The sequence below is a fragment of the Cottoperca gobio genome, chromosome 1 (assembly GCF_900634415.1).
Source record: "Cottoperca gobio chromosome 1, fCotGob3.1, whole genome shotgun sequence".
In the NCBI taxonomy this organism is placed as follows: domain Eukaryota; kingdom Metazoa; phylum Chordata; class Actinopteri; order Perciformes; family Bovichtidae; genus Cottoperca; species Cottoperca gobio.
In genome coordinates this window covers 12,217,968-12,239,890 of record NC_041355.1, presented here as the reverse complement: position 1 = coordinate 12,239,890, position 21,923 = coordinate 12,217,968, and the positions used below count along the sequence as shown (strand labels likewise).

Sequence of the window (21,923 nt, the reverse complement as noted above, 5' to 3'; positions counted from 1 at the left end):
TTATTGAGTATACATATTATAGAATACAGCAGCTATAGTACTACACTATAGTATCAACACAGAATCACAGACGATGAAAAGCAACAGCCTACTGAACATTTCGCTATGCATGAGCAATACAAACAAAAACAAGTTACAACTAAACTTTGCTTCAAATTTGCTTTGCACTTAAGTATGTGTTGAACATGGTCACGTGCTTTCGACAATTAACGGTTTTATTTTGAAAGTCCTTACCGGAAGTTCCATTTATACACCCTCGCTGACTTGACTCTGGTTGCACGGTGGGTGTCCCAGAGACAGACTCATGCACAGCCTGGAGATCCGGGAGCGGAGCGCTTGAAGTGTAGCGCCCGACAGCAGCGCACACCCATCGGCTTTCAGGTAGAGGTGAAAGCACGGAAAGGACGGAGGAGACGAACAACATCCAAGGTAAGTTAACATTCACACAGTTGTCAATAACGACAGAAGGTTTGTTTTATTGTAATCAGGTTCGGTTGTAGTTGAGCTACCGTATGGTGGGGCAGTGTAGGCAACTTAGACTAACTGTTCAACTGTGACTACCTTCATCTCAGACAACTTTTATCTTTGTGTGTGTCGTACTTCCGGCTGGTTTGTATAGGAATAAAAATATACATTCTCAACAAGTGTCATGAGTCTATGTGTCCTCACACAGCTTGGTCACAATGCACACATCATTTCCATTAACTACTCTAGTCTAAAACCAGATGTCAACATCTGCTGTTAAGTTTTGTATTATGATGAGGCGGTTGCTTTTGTGCGAAATGACCAGTTTTTATCTTCTATAGTTAAAGCATCCAGCGTTATAAACCTTCACACAGCACTTTGTACGTATTGTCATGCTGATGTTCAGGCGCATGCGTGGATATTAGTGTTTTGCTGAGTGGGTACAGCAGCACACCGGCCAGTCCCTCTTTATGGTCTTGGAAGTGATATTGCTGAGCTGGTCTCCAGAGAGATCTGGCAATTAGGGAGCAGAACAGGAGTGGGCTCAGCCTCTGTGGGGGAGGGGGAAGGAGGGTGGAGGATGTGTGGATGAATGGATGGGTCAGCTTCCTTATGATGCAGAAAGATGGAGGAAGGAGAGAGTGTGGCGTGGGAGGGGGTGAGATATGGTGAGATATGGATGTATGATGACAGGAGGGATGCATAGATGGATGAAAAAGAGAGAGGTTGAAGGAAGATAAATGCTGTTTGTGTTTGTGTTTAAATGGAAGTGTCAGTGGGTCAGACAGATGATGGATGACATTTACAGTAAGGGGAGGAGAATCTATTGCCACCTCGCCCACCGCTCAGCATCCACTGATCCCATAAGTTTTGCAACACGGGTCCATGTGACAAATAGACGGAGAGAGAACAGTGGGTGACTGATAGAGGGAGAAACAGTGGAAGGAGCTCGCTCTTGTTGTGATTCATAGCACAGGGATGAGGGGGGAGGGATAGACCATCTTTAAAACAACACTTCTATTTAACATCAACATCTGCTCACCTGGTAGTGTGGATGAATTTCAGGCATGTTAGTTTGAATTCTCAAATAGCTGAGATTCCTCATTCTGACATTCGAACACACAAGTACTGTCTAACCCTGTCGGTGTCCCAGACATCCCCCAACCACGCCAAGCTTTAAATATGCCTAATCAGCCAGGGAGGCAGGCGATGGAGCCAAAACCTACTTAATTCTCATGTCAAATGCTTACTCGAGGATATATCTTTCTCGCCAGCATAGGGGCTTTATCAGCTGAGCACCCTGCGCCTGGCACATAGTCGACATACTTTTTGCATGTTGCAATAGTTCTATAATACACTGGTATAGAGGTAACCCTGGACTTTGCAAACGCTAGTACTAATCCCATTTCTTCTTTTCATCACTTGGATAATTCAGATAAGGATATTTAATCTTACAATCTCATAAAACAAATGAAAAGAAACAAATCTTTATCATTTGTATTATTAATTTACAAAATATAAAGATAATCAAGAGAAAGAAATATCAAAATAGTTGCAGATTATTATCAAATATCTAATTCTTTCATTTACATATGTTATTATTTACAGTACAGACAGAAGCAGGCACTATAGTCATCAATCCTGATTATGTAGGAATATACATACGCTGAACCTGTTATCACCTGTTCGGTCACATGTAAAGTTTGCAAGTGTGTTTTCTACTGAATGGTTGCAGCACTGCAACTAACAATTATTTTTACAATCAGTTGATCTGTTATCATGTTGATTAATGGATTAAGTGTATATAATGAAACATTTTCGCCAAGGTGACATCTTTAAATGTCTTTAGCAACCGTCCAAAACCAAAAGATATTCAACTTACAATGATGTAAAACTAAGAAAAGCAGCCAACCCAAGTTTACATTGGAAACAAGAGCATTGGGGCATTTTTGCTGCGTCTGAAACTCTCCTGTCGTCTCTCTTCGTTTGATAGATGGCCCTAGCCAGAGATCCAGGAGCGGGCCAGGAGCACAAAGATGCAGCCGACCAAAACTTTGACTACATGTTTAAGCTGCTGATCATCGGCAACAGCAGCGTGGGAAAGACCTCCTTCCTGTTCCGCTTTGCAGATGACTCCTTCACTTCAGCCTTTGTCAGCACCGTGGGCATCGACTTCAAAGTCAAGACCGTCTACAGGAACGACAAGAGGGTCAAACTTCAGATCTGGGTTTGAAAAATACACATCGATCTTTGAAATATGCTGATAAAGCAAGATTAATGTCCTTAATCTGGTGGGAGGTGTAATTTAGCTGATGCTTCTATGCAAAGCAGTTTACAATAAGTGTACTGTCCATGTGGATACAACCACAAATGTGCAGGAATCATGCAAGTAAATTAATTTAATCAAATATGCTGATCTACTATACAAAACAGTCGAAAGAGAGCCAGAAACAAAAGTTGTTTGTATAATATCCCACTAGCTAAACGTTAGAATAGTGTTGGATGTTAAGGTTTAGAAGAATTAATTATAAAAGCAAGCCCCCCTAATCTTTAAACCTCTTTAAACTCTTGACCAGCGCTGTGACTGTATTCTTTTATTGTAGTTTAAAGCAACATTTTTAAACTCTGTCGATGTAAAATAACAGGATTCTTGGCGTGGCAAATTATTGTGGCATGAAAAAGAGTCACAAAGCTAATAAACAATAATTTACTTTCCTTCACCTTCAAAATGTTTACCATCACATGCACATAGTCTGGTTTCTCCTCTGCAGCAGGAATAAAGAGTGCAAGTCTGGCAGATAAGGCCAGCACAAACTGATAGATGTTTGCTCAGGGCAGAGAAGTAAAAGCTGGCACTGTGTTACAGTTCGACAAGATTTAACTCTAATTAACCTGGCACATAAAACGTTTAAAGTGCTGACTGTAAAAAAACCTAATGTGTGGAGGTTTTTTGAACCACCCTGATATACATCATAAACGTCAGACCGCCTGGAAACATAGAATTAGTCACCTTGTTCGACCCTTGGTTTATATACTCTTAAGGCTAATTTACGTCTCTGCACCTTTAGCAGTTATCCCCGGGGTTGGCACACATCTGCAAACACAGAAAGTGGACAACACAAATACTTTTGCATCAAAGGTGTTAGTATTTGTCAATCTTTAATGTATCTTTGACTATACTCATGTCCATGTCAAGACCTTTTCTGCAGAATGGAAAAACAACTTATATACCATACGACAAACTCTACATTTAAAGGTTCAATGTGTAACACCATTAAAACAATTAACTAACATTATCAACACAATGTGAAGAGGTAACAGTGTTAACGTTATATCAAAGTCTGTGTGTTGTGTTGTATCTACTGAAGTCAGTGCTGACTGACTAGTTCCGCTCCGTCCAGTCTGTAATGCCACTTGTTCCTCCAGTGTAAACACAGATGGATCAGCCCCACGTAGAGATTATAAAACAGCAGATGTTTTTTCACCGGCTCTGAGTTTCAGCAGTTTGGTCGAATTTTAGTATTCTGGCCCACTGAATGACTGACAGACAGTACACAGGAGTAAATGCAATACACAATATAAAGATACATTAGAAAACAATAAATATGCCAAACTACTACAATTAAATTATGAACATTAGAGATCGCATGGACCCAGTTTAGAGGTGAAGTACTGCTCCCTATTTCTCTGGAGCAGGTGGCTCAGAACTACACATTGAACGTTTAAACCCAGATTCCTTTAATTGTTTTAGGCGGGTTAGTGCAGAATTAGTCACGTCTCCCATTCAGTACAACCATCTTTAAACAAATTAATTCACAAATAAAATTGTTGAACAATTAAATGAATACAAATGTACACTATAGTCTAATTTCATCACAGATGTGACAGATGATGACTCTAGTTGCCTACAGCAGATGTGTCACACTCACATCATTAAGGTTTAAAGAGCTCCTGATCATTTCCAGGAGAATGCTCAGGAAGCATTTTCACTCCCCACAGTAGATAAGAAATGATACTGTACAGGCTTGACAGACACTATGTCACCACAATTGAGCATAAAATTCTGCAGTCTCTTTAATGTCAGAGCTGTAATTTACTTGAGGTAATTAACAGCATTTACCTGGGGGGGGAGAGGTTTTGAAATACAGCTTCAGCCGAAGGTAGAGTGAATAGTTATTTTGAAAGCATTGTTGCACAACATTGACTGTTTACCCTCATCCCGTACTCTAGTTTGCCCTCTTACACGCCGCTGCCTGTCATGGCTGTGGCGTGAACTAATTTCTCACACTACGGAGTTAATGACAGTTGATGTTTAACACCGTCTCCAGATGGCAGGGTTCATGAATGATGCATGGGTTAGAGCTGCTGGAGCTGAATGTGCTTACTGCGCAGACTGACACCCAGGACAGATCTATTACTGAACGTTAGTGGAAGGCGAGGGCTCACCCACAGTACCCCTGTTAGATGAAAGCAATACATCTTTTTTTAGCTTAATGTATTCAGCGTAGCAGACCTTCTCTGCTCTATTTAACAATGATACAGTTGAATATTTTTACACGAGGAAGGTGCCAAGTAAAATGGTAAAGGCTGCTCAGGAACTTGAATGGGTTTCATGGGGCCATCAAAACAAGCTGAACTCATTCTGTAAAACCCTGCTGAAAGGGTGTCTTTAGACAGCGGTAACATCTCATGCTGCGACTCACTGTCAAGCCCTAAATCTCCATCTTCAGGAGATATATAATATTGTACATGAGAGCAGTTGTCTTTTAAACATTTAGAACATTTAAATCTATTAGTTTAATCAGTTAAAGTCTTATTTCTTGGTGCCGTTTTATCCACATCCGTGCTATCATTTAATGATTCAACTGTTTAAATCATTATTTCTTATCCTTAAGGCATAGTCGAAAAGCAGCGAGCACATTCTGGTGTTTTTACAGGGTGGGGCAACGTCGACACGTGACGGGAGGGATTAGCTTCTGTTCCAAGAGAGTTAATGATCCACAGAGTTAACCATGTCCTGTTCCTTGATCCCAAAAAAGAGGCAGGATTTCTCAGCTGTGTAATGTGTTTACAGGACACAGCAGGGCAGGAGCGCTACCGGACTATCACTACAGCTTACTACAGAGGAGCCATGGGGTTCCTGCTCATGTATGATATCACAAGCCAGGAGTCTTTCTGTGCTGTGCAGGACTGGTGGGTAGACCTTCAGATGTAACGTCCTACCAATAAACCAGCCTGTATATCAGTAATATGGTGTTATCCAACAGGCGTTTCTCAAGCTATGTGTAGCAACTTCACCTCAGCTAAATGAAGTGGAGTGAAAAGCACAATATTCAGAAGTAGAAGAGTAGAAGTATAAAGTAGCATAACATTGAAATGCAAGTAAAGTACTTCTCCACTGTACTTAAGCACAGCGCACACAGTAAATGTGCTTTGCAACACTGGCTGCAGGAAATACATTTTTTATGAAAATGTTGTGTTGGTGTTTCCAGGGCAACCCAGATAAAGACGTACTCGTGGGGAAACGCTCAAGTAGTGCTGATTGGCAATAAGCTGGACATGGAGGAGGACAGGCAGGTCCCCACTGAAGATGCTCAAAGACTGGCTACAGACCTCGGTTGGCACACACACACACACACACTTTATTATCACATGCTCAGTAAGAACCCACAAGGCAAATTATATTAAATAAACAGATGAATTAATAGTCACTCATAGTCCTTATTTCTCCCTCCAGGCTTCCAGTTCTTTGAGGCCAGTGCCAAAGACAACATCAACGTGAAGCAGGTTTTTGACAAGCTGGTAGACGTCATTTGCGAGAAGATGAACGAGAGCGTCAACGGTGATGCCAGTCCGTCAGCCAATCACAAGGAGGCCGGACTAAAGGAGACGCCCAACAGCAGCCCAGGTGGCTGCGCATGCTGACGGCTCGCAATGGAAATTCATAAAAAAGCGGGTTTAATAGTCACACACACAGATTAACTGAGTTGTCAAAAGTCTATCATTGTGAATGTAGTTATTCATGTTACTGCAATAATATCATGGATGCTTAGCTCTTTTTTTTTTTTTTCACAACTTGGTGACGACTCCAGCTTCATTGTAATTTGAATGTGACTGTTACACTGAGATGCCAAAGAGCTGCACTGAGCAGCCGTGCCTATTGCCTGACACCTCTGCTTTATTATTTCTTGTTAAGTGGGTGAACAGCATCTGTTGCAGGTCAGGATATGAATGTAAGGCATGAGCAAAATCAGCATGGTGTGTGGATCACTGTGATTTACTTGAGTCATGCTACCCCCTTGTGGGTGATGCGTGAACATGCATCCCTGTGACTCGTTACCACACACTGTATCCTGTGAACTTGTAATTCTGCCGCCAACGGTTCAGTACAAATTCATACATACCTGAAAGGTGCTGTGTCATTCCAGGTCTATATGCGCAGTCCAGGCTTGTTATTACTAAGGGATATTCTTGTTTGCTTTTAATTTATATTTTTGAGTTTTTTTCTTTTTGTATCTTTAATGGTAATGTTAATTCAGTATTTCCTTTTCCAGGTGTATTGTGTCTCTAAAAGTGGGGATTAAAAGATCTGGATCTATACAGTATGTCTGTTGGTTTTAATTTGCACACAGTAATTACATGTTGTTTTTCTAAATAATAGGAAAAGTTTTTCTTCAAGTTTTTACGCAGTGTTGACATAAAATCAATCACGTCATACATTCTATCCCCCAAAAGGGTTTTTCCATTTACCAACTGTGTGTTGATAGCTTAGTGTTAAATTTAAGAAATCATTCATGAACATCAATATTATATATTTATAGGTTTCAGGTCATAAAGTTTCTATTTTTTTTATTTGGAGGGACTTTGGTCACCTGTAAGTGTCCCTAAAAGCAAAGTTAGTGACGTGCAGGTCATGAACTTTTTTCCTGTGTGTGTGTGTGTGTGTGTATGTGTGTGTGTGAGAGAGTGAGTGAAACCTGTGAGGAGATAAAACAGCGTGTGAAAGCCTTGTTGAGCAGACACTCCTGTTCAGGCCGGACAGACAGACAGAACTGCAAAGGTACGAGATTCATGTTTTTTCATACTTTTAATTAAAATATACAACTTCATGATCAACAACTAAAATCTTTTAATTTTTAGTTATAAACACACCTAAAAACACATTAGAGCGTATTTAAACTATGATGTGATCCAGTATGTTTTCACCAATGAAAACCTTTTATCTAATTAATCAAACAAAGCCATGATGAATGACAGGTACTCTGTGTTTGATGGTTGATCTCATATTTCTCAAGGTTTACCTTCTAAAGCGAGGTAGTCGGTCACCTGATGTCTAAGTATTTGTTATTAGAGTAGTCCTATTTGAATGGGTTCACTTGTAATTATAACACTATATTATAATTACCAACAGACTGAATAAGCTAACTATTGTCCAACGCTCTTTAGCAGAATATATAAAAAACAAAACGCTGACACTTCACAGCAGAGAAAACAAACACCTTTAACTGTAACATTTATAGTAACATAGCTGATGTAGTAAACTTGAAATGACTTCAAGTTGTGTTAAAAACTGTTATTAGTCCTGTTTTGGTGCCTCAGGGCTTCCACTAAATGTATCCTAATAAACAACATGGGATTTTGCTGGTGTTATGAAAGCATTTTATTGCCTCTTGGAATCAATGTAGAAGTTGCCAAGTAGGTTCACACTGAATATTATAGTCACTGCTGCAATAAGGAAGATTTGAAAAAGAAGTTCAATGGCTATAAAACAAGGTCAATGCTCTGATACAGGAAACAGATGGAAACAAAGTGTTCATGTTTATGACTTACATGGCACCTTTTAAACCTGTTTCATAAATGTTATGGCACACTGCATTTCAAGTTGTGAACACATTTAAAAGACCGTTTTAGTTTCTGCTGATATAGATATGGGTTCTAATTTGATGGTAAAATTGACGGAGAGTGCCACAGTACTATAAAACTGCTTTTACAGTTTTACAATGAAGAGTACAAAAGTTCACAGCTGAAAGAAGTGAATTTTCTACCTCTGTACCAGATGTAGACCCACACACATACCATGTGACTTAAATGTGTGCTTGGTAATCCTTTAAACAACTTGTAGGCAAGGAAAAATACAAAAAGGTGTGGACATGAACGAGTAACTTACCTCACATATCTACTGAAACCTAAGATGATGTCAGCATGACACACATGCAACTTTTAAAGGAGTGTAAGACCCTTCATGTTTTCCTACCAGTTACTGTGGTTAATGTTTAACCAAAGCAAATGCCGTTTGACCCATGTTGGTTTGCGCTTGTGTTGTAAGCCTGTCCCATGCCATTGATTTTCTATGAGAGGTAAAGTGTGACTAATTAATTATCAGCTCAACTAACAACATTTTTTTTCTCTTTTTTTTTTAACAGTGTAAAAACAAAACAAAAAAAACGCCAAGATGTGTTGCTCCGGCTTTCTCAAAATAATGATGTTTGTCTTCAATGGCGGCATCTTTGTAAGTTATTTTTTGTTTCTGCTCTATTTCATGTTGGCCTGGTCTCAGAAGAAAACAGACTAGAGAGCACACATTACAATAATAATAATAATAATAATAATAATAATAATAATAATAATAATAATAATAATAATGTATCATAGCAATTTCCTTTGACAAAAACAAACATTAGCTGTCTACTTCCTATGTACAGTGATAGCTGAATGGAATAGTTTTACATTTTGGAAAGTACACCTACTTACTTTCCCAGAGTTATACAAAAGATCGATCATGTCTCATGTCTTTGAGCTAAAGTTGAAGCTACAGCCAGGAGATAGTAAAGTTATCTTAGCATAAAGACTGGATACAGGCGGAAACAGCTAGCTTGTCCGTGGGTAACATAATCCACCTGCCAGCACCTCTGGAGCTAACTAACCACTCACTAATGGAGTCTCAGCTTGTTGACTGGCAACCCACAAGACTCCAACAACTAAAGCCGAACAAGAAATAGTCCAGCACATAACCCACCGTAAAAAAACCACTAGTTGTTCATTTACTCTTCAGTTTTTGTATGGATTAAATAAAGATATAAGTTATTAAGTAGTGAGCGTTTGAGGTGGATGTTGTTACCTTTGAACAGAGCCAGGTTAGCTGTTTTACCCTACTTCAACTCTTTATGCTAAGCTAAGCTAACGGCAGCTGGCAGTAGCTTTATGTCACTTCTGTCTGTACTGTATATCTTATAAAAATGTTACCATCATTTCTCCATGCTTTAATGCCACGTTCTTGCATTGTCTCACTCTGCATTATTCTTTCGCTCCACTCTTTCCTCACCCATCATGCAGTTGGCAGGTGCAGCCATCCTGGGTGTGGGAGTGTGGGTGAAGGTGGATAGTGGTTCTCTGCTGGGTTTAGTGGAAGACGTGGATGGCGCTCCGTCTGGCTTATCCCAGCTGGTCAACGTTAGCTACCTGCTGATCGCAGTGGGTTCCGTGCTGCTAATTATTGGCTTCCTGGGCTGCTGTGGAGCTGTCAAGGAGAGCAGGTGTATGCTGCTGACGGTGAGCAATGTTTGATCAACTGGACCGGATAGGACACCTTCGTGCTTTTCTACCTTTCATTGGTAGAAAAATGATTGACAACATATCTGGGTTATTATATATTATCTCTATGTTTGAAATAATGTCAAGATTTTCATTGTTGCAGATGGAAAAATTCTCTTTCAGACCTTTTTACTTAAAGCCACATAGGATTTGTCGGTTGTCGTCTGTAAACTCACAGTGCCGATTGTGTTTCAACTTACTTTGTACAACGGGGACAAAGGGAAGTAAAGTATCGACCAGAGAAGTCGAAAGCCCACTTGAGTTTTTGATGAAGGTCAAGTATGGAGCGGAGAGTTGTAAACACTTAAAACCCTGGCAAGACTACAAGAATGTTGTGATGAATGTGATTTCCCGGAAGTAGGGTCGTTAAGTACGGCACAGATAGGGAAACTAGGCACAATACTCCAATGTTGTTTTATACTATTTTAATTCTGCTATTTTAATTCGGCTATTCTTATAATGGTACTTCAGACTCATTTACATCTACACTGTGATTATTGTATATATATATATATATATATATATATATATATATATATATATATATATATATATATATATATATATATATACATATATATAAATATATATACTGAAATGTGAATTCTGATAACTGTAAACTTTGAAATGTTTGATGGTTATTTCTACTTTGTTGTCTTTCTGCTAAGTTCTTTGTCCTGGCCTGTTTCTCACTATGTTGATCAGACTTGATTTTAGGGATACACAATGCTGCTACCAATCAAATGTTTCACAGTATTATTTATCGTTTTCTCCACATCCAGTTCTTCAGTATTGTGCTGATTATCTTCCTCATCGAGGTTGCAGGAGCTGTGGTGCTGCTCGTCTTCAACGGTTTGGTAAGTGGCTCTCAAAAGGATCTACTTAGCAATGATTGCCAGTGATTAGATCCATTTTGAAAACTCTTAAAAGACTTTGCTAAAAATGGATTAAGTACTATGATTGTCCACCTGTCATTCTCAGGCCGATGAGATTCTTGGTCATCTGGAGGATGACGTTAAAAAAAGCATTGGAAAGCAGTATGGAAGCAGTGACAGTTTCACTTCTCTCTGGAATGCCACCATGAAGGAGGTGCTGCGCTTTTTTATTTATCTTTTAAATGAATTAAAATTCCTGAGGTATACACAAATTGAATGCAACTTTTGAGACAAAAGTAGTGGCTCTTTGATCGTACAACTCAACTAACACTAACAATACTCTGAGGATTCGCAGTAAGGACACACTTTGTTACAATGAAAAGAGTAATAATCCATATATTGATAACCAAAACTGTTTTATGAAATTTCATGGGAATGGGAACATTTTTACTATAGCATCAAAGCAGTACAGATAGGACTATTGCATTCATTTTGTTAAGATTTGGGATTAACACTTTGTGGTTTTGTTTTCTAGTTTGAGTGCTGCGGATACAAGAACTACACAGATTTTGATGGCTCCCCTTTTGTCACTATGCACGGAGGAGATATTTATCCACAAACATGTTGCAATGCAACCTTGGCCGTGGATGTATGCAATACAAACAACGCATATCATTCGGTACGAGACTAAATTACTTTTGGTTTAACTTAATGCATGTAAGCAAAACAACATTAGTTGTGATGATGAAGTGCAACAGTCATTCCTTATCTCTACTAAAACTCGATGTTTCTCTTCCAGAATATTGATGGCTGCTTTACGATGCTGCTGCAGCTGATAGAGGACAATGCTGTGATCATTGCAGCTGTGGCTCTAGGAATCGCTGTTCTTGAGGTATTAATATCAAACAGCCATTCTCTCAGCCACCAGTCTAAAAGAGTGCGGCGTACTTTGGCCACACAGTATCTTTTATAATTGAATGAAATATTGTTTTACTTTCTCTCTCATATTGTAATTTCCTCATAAATATGCCTATATATAACGATGATGATAATTTGTTACAATACTTATATATATTATGACCTTTAAAGCAGCTATAGTCAATATTTTTACAATAACGATTACTTTATAGAGTTTCAGCTCATTGTTCAGCTGTTGCGACTTTACTGTTTTGGTTCATTCTCACCACTCAGATGTTTTCAGTAAAACAAAAGCTCTAGCACTACCTGATCAGCACCAAACAGCAGACAGACAAAGTTTGAAAGTGACTTAAATTCATCAGGTGGCCTAAAACACGGCTCCAAATGTATGATATTGTTGTTTTGTAACTAGTGGGTGTATAAATAAGCAACTGTTTGTTAAAATGTTCCCCATAATAACTTAAAAGGTGATGCCATGTCAATGTTGCGTTCTCAACTTGAGGCCAAACAATCAGTTATTGCAGGTTTAAGTTATATTCATAATAGTTGTATATTTATTTTGGAAAACATATATTTCTGAGTTTTACAACTGTGGAGAAAAATACACAACATAACTAATGTTGAGTTTCATTGCTTGTTATATTATTTATATATTATATTATATTTATAGATTTTGTATTACCTGTTAGAAAACATTTCAAGCATAGGTTGACTATGAGTTGAGTAAGGGAACAAAGTAAACCCTAAATTTAGACTATTATGAACCCTTATGTCTTTGAAATGTATTTACCTTAGAAACATGAACAAAGTTCAGTTGTGACATGGTGCAGGGCTTTTTCAGAAATCTGTAATTAACTTAACGTGTAGAGTCAATAACTTGTATCACAGATCCATTACATTGTGTTTCAATATTGAGTTGATGCATTGTTGTCTTCACAGATCGCTGCCATGGTGGTTTCGATAGTTCTCTACAAGCAGATTGGCAGCAAGGCATGATGTTTCCTGTTTGGGATGAGATGGCAACATTGTAATTAGTGGAGAAATTTTACTTGTAAGCAGTTTTCTATGTATAACATTTTTTTTATTTCACTCAAAACAAGCACATTATCAGGCAGACACACTTTTATTACTCTAAATGTTATGTTATGGAGAGGTAGTCAATGGATCTAATATGTTCTTAGTTTCAGAACTACACTTGCACACATTGATAATGTGATTTATTTATGTTTCAAGAAGGGCTGCTATCAGTGGATGTTGCATGTGCTGATCACTTGTAATATGTGATGATGCACAGGGCAGAAAAGATCTGCAAGTCATGTCAGTTGATTATGTCCCTCACATTCAAGCTGTAATACAATTAATTTATTTTTGCATGTTTGATCATGTTAAAATAATAAATATTGCAATCTTACCTTCTTTTGTATTTACAAATGGATTCTGGTCTGTTATTTTGGTAACCATGTAATATAAAACCCTGTCAGAGGATATGGTTAATGTATCACCCACATACAATGGATGATGGATGGTGCGAACAAATACCAAAGCACCACACATGAGATTGTTAAAAAATATATATATATTTTAAATAAGTTTAATAGTCAATTATTGGTATACAAATTGATTTGCTTTATCTTGATCATTTTGCCCTCTGTACAATGTATGATCAGTATAGGTAGTGTGCAAAAGTGGAGTAAGGTATGAAAATTTGAGCATTTTGTGACGCTTACCATTAGGAGCTGGTTTTAGTTTACGCTGTCTCATGTTTCTACTTTTCTGGTTGGCAAAGTTTAGATTCTACGTTTGTGTTTACGCATTTTTTTTTCACGTGACCAATTTCCAGCCAATCATGCTTCATGTAGTCTGTGATGTTGATGAGCGTGACTCGCGAGCGCGGACGTCTATCTCTCTCCCGCCGATCATCAGAAGATCATTTACATGAGATATCTACACTGCTGTAGCCGTGTCAAAAGTCGCTTAAATACGAGTTTTGTGAAGTTATACACTCAGGCCTCTTTGTTCTCCTGGTATATTTTTACGCCTCCACATGTCCCATCTGACAACACTGATGACCGACGTTAAGCTAACATGCATCAGTTCCATGTAGTTTGCAGCTTCAGCTAATTGTAACTATGCATAAACAGCTATCTTTGAAACGCTGCTTAAACAAAAAAAACACGTTTAGAGGATGAAGCATGTGTTTATTTCACCTATGTCTAAAGAGAAGTTGCAGTATTGGGACGTGTATCGGCTCTGGGAATGAAAGAGAAGCGGCTACATGCTAATAGTCTTGCTAACGTTAGCATGCAGGCTCCACTAAACACACTTGATGCCAATTGATCTTCCCATACCAATCATATGGGTTGAATATAGTATTAATTAAAAAAAAAAAAACGTTCCCCAAGATGCACAAAGAGTTTTCTTTTTCAAGAAATGGCTGCAAACATTGGAAACGTCTCTGAGAGGATTAATCAACCTGTTCAACTCAAAGCCAGGACTCCGCCTTGTGTAGCTGCAGGTAAGTACACCAGTGTTTGTGTTTATTGTGGCTGGATTGCGATTTCTGTGAGGAAGTTCTGAATTGTATTATAATTGTAACAAGGGCTATAATGAAGTGTTGGATTTGTTATCGACCCTTTCAGGTAGAGACTCATCTGACTCATTGATAGGCCTGTTGCATTTAGGTGACACATTGTAATCAGATGTAACGTTACATAAATAAATACACTTTATTATTCTACTATAAGCCTATGCACTGAGCATACTCGCTGTCCTGCAACTCTGGGTCTCCGTGCTATTGTGCAGTCGTCATAGCTTACTGACATGAGTGTGTGAGCAGGTAGTGCTCTCAACAATCAACTTTATAAGGTGGCAATATTGCAGTGTTGTGTTTACAGCTGGTCACTGCTGAACCCAAGTGGCCAAAACAATATGTTAGTACATGTTTAAAGACAGAAAAAGTGACACTATGGTTAAGAATGATGGCCTGTTTCACAGATGAATGAACTACAGACATGTTATCTGCACATGCTGAGTAATAGTAGGAGGGAAGTTATTTATGGCACCGATGGAAACATTTATACCTCACAGTCAATCCGTTTTTCATATACCTCCTTCCAATCACGGACACATATTTTCAGTTAATTTTGTTGTCATTTAATCCATCAACAGCCTGTGTGTTGATATAAATAATATGAATGAGCAGCTATTAAATTACATGGGGGAATGGAAAGGTGAGTGTGTTCCATATGGTCTTGCCTTCTGGTCAGCGCTGCTTTCATTTGCTTTATACAGTGTAAATAAATGACATTTTAACAGGTTAATTGCTGTGATACATTACAGGACAGTTTACACCAGACAGAGTCTATTACAGTGTATCTGTCAGCATGTGTGTATGTGTTTAGGAAGTCCAGTTAGTGAAGTTCAACGTGTGCTCACTGCTCTCCCGGTCACATGCTGGGAAACAGTTACATGATGACTCACCTCAGTGGCGTCATAACCTGGAAACATTGTCTCTTTTACCGTCATCATAAAACAGTCTGAACAGCAGTTAAATGCAACGTCTGACTATGTTTCTTATCTTTTTTCTCTGTTCTCAGTACTTCATAGCTATATGAGTATATTCTGAATCCTTTATTACCATACATAAATGTGCTACCTGTCTTGGGTGTATTGTCTATTCCAAGTGGTTTCATGGTCATTTATAGGATACACACTGACTAGGGTTTACGATACCAGTACTAATAATATATGAGTACTTCATGTTATAGTTTTTTTTTTAATACTTAGTTTGATACCCATCATGGGAATGGAAGCATTCAGTTGCGTACAATGCCACCATCACTCCTCCCCATCCAAATGATTTTTACACGAATATTCGTATTCTCAGTTCTACCTGAAATAATCCTTCCGCATTGTATGCATTTATTTTTTATCAGACGCCACAGGTGTGTAGTATAGTCATATTTTTTAAATGTTTTGGTGGAATCTCTGTGCGTCGAACTGCCAAGTCTGACTGTATGCGTTGTAGCTGCGCTGTAATGCGCTGATCATGTGTCACATTAAATCAAAGAACCCTTGTGGTGATTGACTGTGAGCCAAAACATACAAATAGTCATTTCTTTCTAGATCTGGGGGGAAAAAAGGATCAAAAACAGTTATGGTTTGACTGGAGATATTTCTAAAAATACTTGATGCTGGTTGTGATGATGTTATATCGGCCGATACCTTAAAGCTAACAAGTACCGATAGCCCAACACTTGCACTTGTTCTTTTAGTGCATCTGTTATTTGTTCAACAATATAATTACATATATTACAATGAAACTCTCCCCAACATACATGTTTTATGTATTTACTATTGTTTACATTATCTCTCATTCATCTTTTATTTGCTTGTATGTTTATTTACACACGTATTTTCCATTTGTTAGAACGGGTTTTGTTTACTTATCAATCAACATCACCTTATTTCATAGTGTACCTGCGCAGTTACTGTACATTATGTTTGTCTCACTTCAAATGACCCTTTAATATTACTTGATCACTACTTAATGCGTCATCTAGTCATCAATGACCTACTACAGTGATGAGAAAACAGTGAAACATCATGATGGATGTTTATAGATTCCAGTAGGAGTAAAAATTCAAACATAAAGCCCATATTATAAGAATCTAACAGGCTCAGTGAAACAGGGACCTTTTCAGTATCAAGTGTAACCTTTTGAAAGAGACATCATCAGTGCTGTTGTTATATAGGCCTACTGTACATCCATGTGTTTTTAACTTTTATTTTATTTTATATAGAGACTATGCCCAAACAGCAAAGCTAAATTAAAAAATAAGCAAAGATCAAAGATTAGAAAATCAACTATGAAACTCAATAGTTTCCTGTTTGTTATCATACTGTATATATTACGCCACACATGCTTTTTATCTGGTTGTATTGACTTTATTTCTCTTGGCTACATCAGCAGCAGTCAAATAAAGTCAACAATGCTAAAAGAAAGAGGAATGTTTGACCTGTTTTCACATTTTAAACTGAGTTTCCCTTTTCTGACAATACAGTAGGAGTCATCATCATTTTGAAAGCCTCAGCAACAGCCGCATTAAGCTGTGTTGAAAGGCTGTAACAGATCCATTCGTTCTACCAAATGTATCACTAAAGGTTGCATTGAACTGCAATTTAAAAAAGAAAAAAAGGGTCAACATTACAATACAGTGTTTTGGTAAAAAAAACAACCAGTAACTGTGTGTGTGAGAAACAAGGTTGTAAGAATTATTTTTAAAATATCATCCATCGTTCATTGAGAACAGGCTGTCTGTAATAGTGAGAGAGCGGTGTGATTGTCGGGGGAGATGATACTTTGTAAACTCTGCCCTCTTGTGGAAAACATTTATACTGCAGATAGAAGTGATTTCCCCCTCAGTAATACTGAATACAGCCGTAAACACTTTGAACGTCCCAGGTCAGTGTAGGTGAGAAAGTCTTCAGATTGAAGACAGTGAGGGACATTTACCTTTTCCATTCTTGCATCTTTATGGACCGTAATGTTAAGTGGTGGATGGGAAACGGACGTGGAGAAGAGGCAAGGAAAAGTGCCTCTTAACACCAAGGTCTACATGAGAAAGTCAAACACCCTTTCCATCATAACATTGTCAGCCAGTCGGCCTTCACTGTGTGATCAGGTCACGGGTCACGGAGCACACTGAAGTCTAATGGTGTAATGATGGGAGGTCAAGGGAGAGGCTGAGGAGACGCTTGTGGGAATAAATGGACAGGAGACGGCTTGTTTACACAGAGAACATAAACTCATTATTGCTTTACAACCAAAGGTAACAGGAACACCTGCTGAATAAAAAAGGTTTTTTATTGTTGACAAGACAGCATTTGAACTGCAGCAGTGTTCCTGAAGCTATTGGCTCGGATGAAAAATAGTTTGAGTTTAGTAAAACATTTATCACCTGCATCAAGTTTGCTGTTTTATGGTCAGTGGTTGGAAAGAAGCCGCTCGTTTGGCTGCAAGTTGGGCATCTGAAATTCCCTCAGTGCATGTTTTGACTTGAAATAATCTTTACAAGTTTGCAGGATGCAAAATATATCCAAATGTGTTGGTTGGTTGTGGTTTAAAAGGAATATAATGACATATAATTGCATTCATAGTCACAGGCTCTCAACCATTGTTAATGTCAAATGTTAAAGTTCTCCAACACCATCATCAAAACGTCAAATGGCGAAATATCTTTTAATAGAATTGTGTTCATGCCTCCTGTAGTGCTGCTGGGACGCCGTGATTTGAAAGATGTATAAATAAATGATAGTGATCTTAATAATTAAAATTCATTGCAAAAAAAAACCTCAAGGATCAACTCCTCTTCAGATGTTTTTATTTTGTTTTTATGACTGTTTTTTTACGGCTCACCTTGAAACCGAAATGATCTCAGTCTGGCAACCATTCACGACCTGGAGTTTTAGGCTCGGTGTGATGTCTGGCCTGGTGTGGGAATTGCGACACCTTCTTTGCATTAAAACACAGGTGAGAACTCCCTTTTATAAAAGGCCCCCTCCATCACACTGACCAAAGCACCGACAGCAAGGTTACCATTTGGAATCTTGGACCAGACGAAGATTTTTATTTAATTTTTGCTAACTTTTCCATAACTTCTTGTTTAGTCAGTTTTTGAAACAACTTGCAATATTTCTATTTGCAGAACCAAACCCTTTTGTGTCAAACAATGGCTTTCCCTCTCAGCCTTGTCTTTTTGTCAAGTTGGACAGCTGTAGCGTTTACATTCCCTCACAATGCTTTTGACAACATTATTAAAGGATCAAGAGTCGAATTTGAATCATCTGGCAGCGGACCAGGATGAACCTGTCCGAGGAATAGTGAAGGTTGTGCAGCTGGACCCTCGTGCCCTGGCCCAGTCAGGGTTCTTCAGAGCCGGACCGATCCCACGAAGAGTCCCCTCCCTCACCTCCAGATCGTCCTTCCCTTCTTTCTTGACTCACGGGCGTCCAGGTCCGGCCCTGGCCTCCAAGACCCCAGTGAGTCCGCTGCACCACCTGCACCCCAAAAGCCCAACTCATATGGAACTAAAGAAGAGGCAAGGCCTGCAGATGTGGCAGAGAGCCATACATAAAGGAAATAAAGGAGACAAAATGACTCTGCCAGTCACCCTGAAGGACACTAAACAGACGTGCTCTGCAGTACCTTTCACTCAGGTAAGAGGTTTTTATATCAAGTGTTATACCACGATTTAATTTCCCTTTTCTACCAAATAGATGTCTGTGCAATGCATGAAAAAGAGCATTAAAATAAGCTATTTTTTAACATAGTCAAATAGAACATAGCAATGTTATGAAGTGTTTGAGTTTCAGTGGCAATGAGAGAGATGTCTGTTTACCCATAAAGCTGATTATGGCTCTGGTGGGGGATTAGCTGTGATGGTGTGGAGTTACATAAACACATAGTGTTGATTTTTACACCCTCTGAGGTAAATTAACTCTGACAATATTGCCTAATCTTGCCCCTCTCTGTCATCCTCCCAGCGCGTGACAGCAGAAGGATGTGACACAGTAACGGTGCACAACAGGCTGTGTTTCGGCCAGTGCAGCTCCCTATTTGTCCCATCTGAAGGGGAGTTTGCCGGGCTGGTAACTGAGACAGGGGCCCTCCACCACCGGGCCCCCTGCTCCCGCTGCTCCCCGTCCAAAGTTCACAATGTGGTCGTGCCTCTGCGCTGCAGAGCTGAGGTCAGGGAGAAGCGAGTGATGGTGGTGGAGGAGTGCAAGTGTGAGACGAGCCGAGAGGAAAAGAGTGCTGAGGCTGCAGCACACCTGTAACTATGTCAGGGAATAGAGGGGCAGGTACAGATTTTCATTTGGATTGAAAACTTTATTCGTCGTCAAATCACTGCCAAGATTTGGACATTTTCATAACGTGTAATAATGATTTAGACAGTTGTGATGGATATTTACATATGTATTTGTTAATGAGTCTGAATGTGTTATTCAGATGAAAATATGCTGGTGCTTTGTTACACCACTGATCGATGACAAAATGACCTATATATTGGTCATGCATTTCTCTGTTGCAACAGATGTAGCTGTCCACACTGGACTTGTGTTACTGTTCGAAAATATGTTTAGATTAATCTAAACTGAAATATTGTGATCTGTATAATATTGTCATTAAAATGTCCTATTTGTCCACATTCCTTTTGCCTGGCTTTGCTAATTAGTTTTCCACCAACACTAGTTAAATTTACAAGTGCAATTTAGTTTGCATTCAAAGCTCAAGTAAAAACATGAAGAGCATTTGTTGTTTTTTTCCACTCCCTCTCGTATTCAAGTGCTCAAGTGTCAGCTCCTATATTTTATTAAAAAGCCGTGTTCCACCGACTTTTAGCACATAGCACTTACATCTGAAAGCACCAAACTAGAGTGCAAACGAGCTATTGAGCACGGGTACTTAGCAGTAAGCAAACATAATTGTTTCAGCATGGACCCCTGAATTATGTATAGGAACCACCTATTCTCATGCCCAATCTCTTTTCAGTGTAGTTGTGGGAATTTGAACATCATTCACCGCAGATGCACTTGAGCGAGTAGGCATGTGTGATTATGTCCGTATGTGCTTTTTTTTTCATTTAGGGCCCATATAACCTATTATTCATTTATATCCTGGCACCTGGGCCTGGTAAAGTGAACTCATCCCACACATCCCTACATACATTCCCAGAGGAGCATAAAGAAGGGGGCTCTTTACCATGCCTTGGCATGTTGTCAAAATGACTGTTTAGATGGCCATTTGCATTCACGTGGGCCTTCTGAAAAAGTGAATGCGTTCATTGCACTACGGGGGTGCATTGAGTCCCTTGGATACCATTAGCATGTGATTAACATCTTGGGTTGATGGCTATATTTTCCAAGATTGATGGGACAAATATTTGCCCAGGTCTTAACTATGAAGAATTAGGGGCCACTTTTAATCAGGCCTATGTCTTTATCAAAATATGCAGGGTAGAGGTTGCGAGGCTCATATAGCCGTGCTGACGGTGATCAAATTCTCATTCTCATTCCTCTGGGTAATTAAGGTTGTTTGTACAAATCTGAGTAATTTATTACTAGAGTACAACCTTCACTCTGTTTAGTCATCCAGTTCTGTCATTATACAACGGTGCACTTACTATCTTTAATAATCTTCACTGCACTGTGGTGATGATGGTGAAGGGAGAGTCATGAATCATGATCTCACTATGTATTCTTTCCAAACTCTGTACCACTCTTCTTTCAATCTTTTGTCATTCCCCCCCCCCCCAAAAAAAAAAGAAGATAAAAAAGAAAATGGGCATAGTGATGGGAGGGGATGGAGGGTAAGGGTGGGTGGGGGGTGGGGGGGGGGTTGTTGATTGAACAAACAAGGTGCACAAGAGAGTGCACCACTTAGCAAGACAGATGTCAGCCCCCTTTGCATTGTGGGATCCGGCGGAGCACTCCTGCGTCATTAAGGATGGCCTGGTTCCCATGGCGAGGGGAAAGGAAGGAGCGAAAGGAGGAGGGCCCGCTGCCAAGTTCAGCGCCTCGGGGATCAGATCAGCGTCACGGGGTGCTAAGTGGCCTAGTTAGCGCTTTAAAACGCACAATGAGCTGCCTGCTCTTTCTCTCAGTGTGTAGGCCTTTTAACTGTCAGACATGGAAATGGTTGGGAGGTGTGTGTGATGGAGGATAGGGGGGGCTCAAAAGAAATCAGTTCAATCAAGGTGTATCGAGGGGAAAGTGAATTATAGATGAAGCATTTGAGGCCTTTGCACGTTTACATAGAAGTTTTACTTTGAAAAATGTTTTTCTAGACCAGCAGATCCAGTTAATTAACCGTGTGAGGTGTGGCTCTTTGTGCTTTATGCTAATTGGCTTGAAAACAAATATTCTCAGGTTAGCCTATTTTGATGCTGTACACCTTTTACTTCTGACTTCCTGTGTGTCCTTCCGTATCTGAAAGCTGTGTGTTGACCAAACAGTGCTAAGCTAACTAACTAGCTGCATAGTGCAGGAAGAGGAAGGTCCACAAGATTTTCC

The 21,923-nt window shown here is 39.3% G+C and overlaps 3 protein-coding genes across 3 annotated transcripts; all 3 read left to right on the top strand.

The window, feature by feature from the left end:
• Positions 1-259: 259 nt before the first annotated feature.
• On the top strand, positions 260-7,065 carry LOC115014460 (ras-related protein Rab-3D-like). Its single transcript, XM_029441318.1, has 5 exons — positions 260-429; positions 2,459-2,692; positions 5,540-5,658; positions 5,958-6,082; positions 6,203-7,065. Exons 2-5 carry the CDS (start codon positions 2,459-2,461, stop codon positions 6,388-6,390), a joined length of 666 nt encoding a protein of 221 aa, XP_029297178.1. The 5' UTR covers positions 260-429; the 3' UTR covers positions 6,391-7,065.
• A 1,830-nt stretch (positions 7,066-8,895) lies between these two features.
• On the top strand, positions 8,896-13,177 carry tspan34a (tetraspanin 34a). Its single transcript, XM_029438675.1, has 7 exons — positions 8,896-8,974; positions 9,799-10,014; positions 10,839-10,913; positions 11,038-11,145; positions 11,467-11,610; positions 11,731-11,823; positions 12,789-13,177. The coding sequence occupies exons 1-7, from the start codon at positions 8,918-8,920 to the stop codon at positions 12,843-12,845; spliced, it is 750 nt and encodes a 249-aa protein (XP_029294535.1). The 5' UTR covers positions 8,896-8,917; the 3' UTR covers positions 12,846-13,177.
• Positions 13,178-18,580: 5,403 nt separating this feature from the next.
• dand5 (DAN domain family, member 5) lies at positions 18,581-20,049 on the top strand. Its single transcript, XM_029438589.1, is given in 3 exon segments — positions 18,581-18,709; positions 18,711-19,067; positions 19,395-20,049. Coding segments are annotated over 3 exon segments (780 nt in total). The 3' UTR covers positions 19,689-20,049.
• Positions 20,050-21,923: the final 1,874 nt, after the last annotated feature.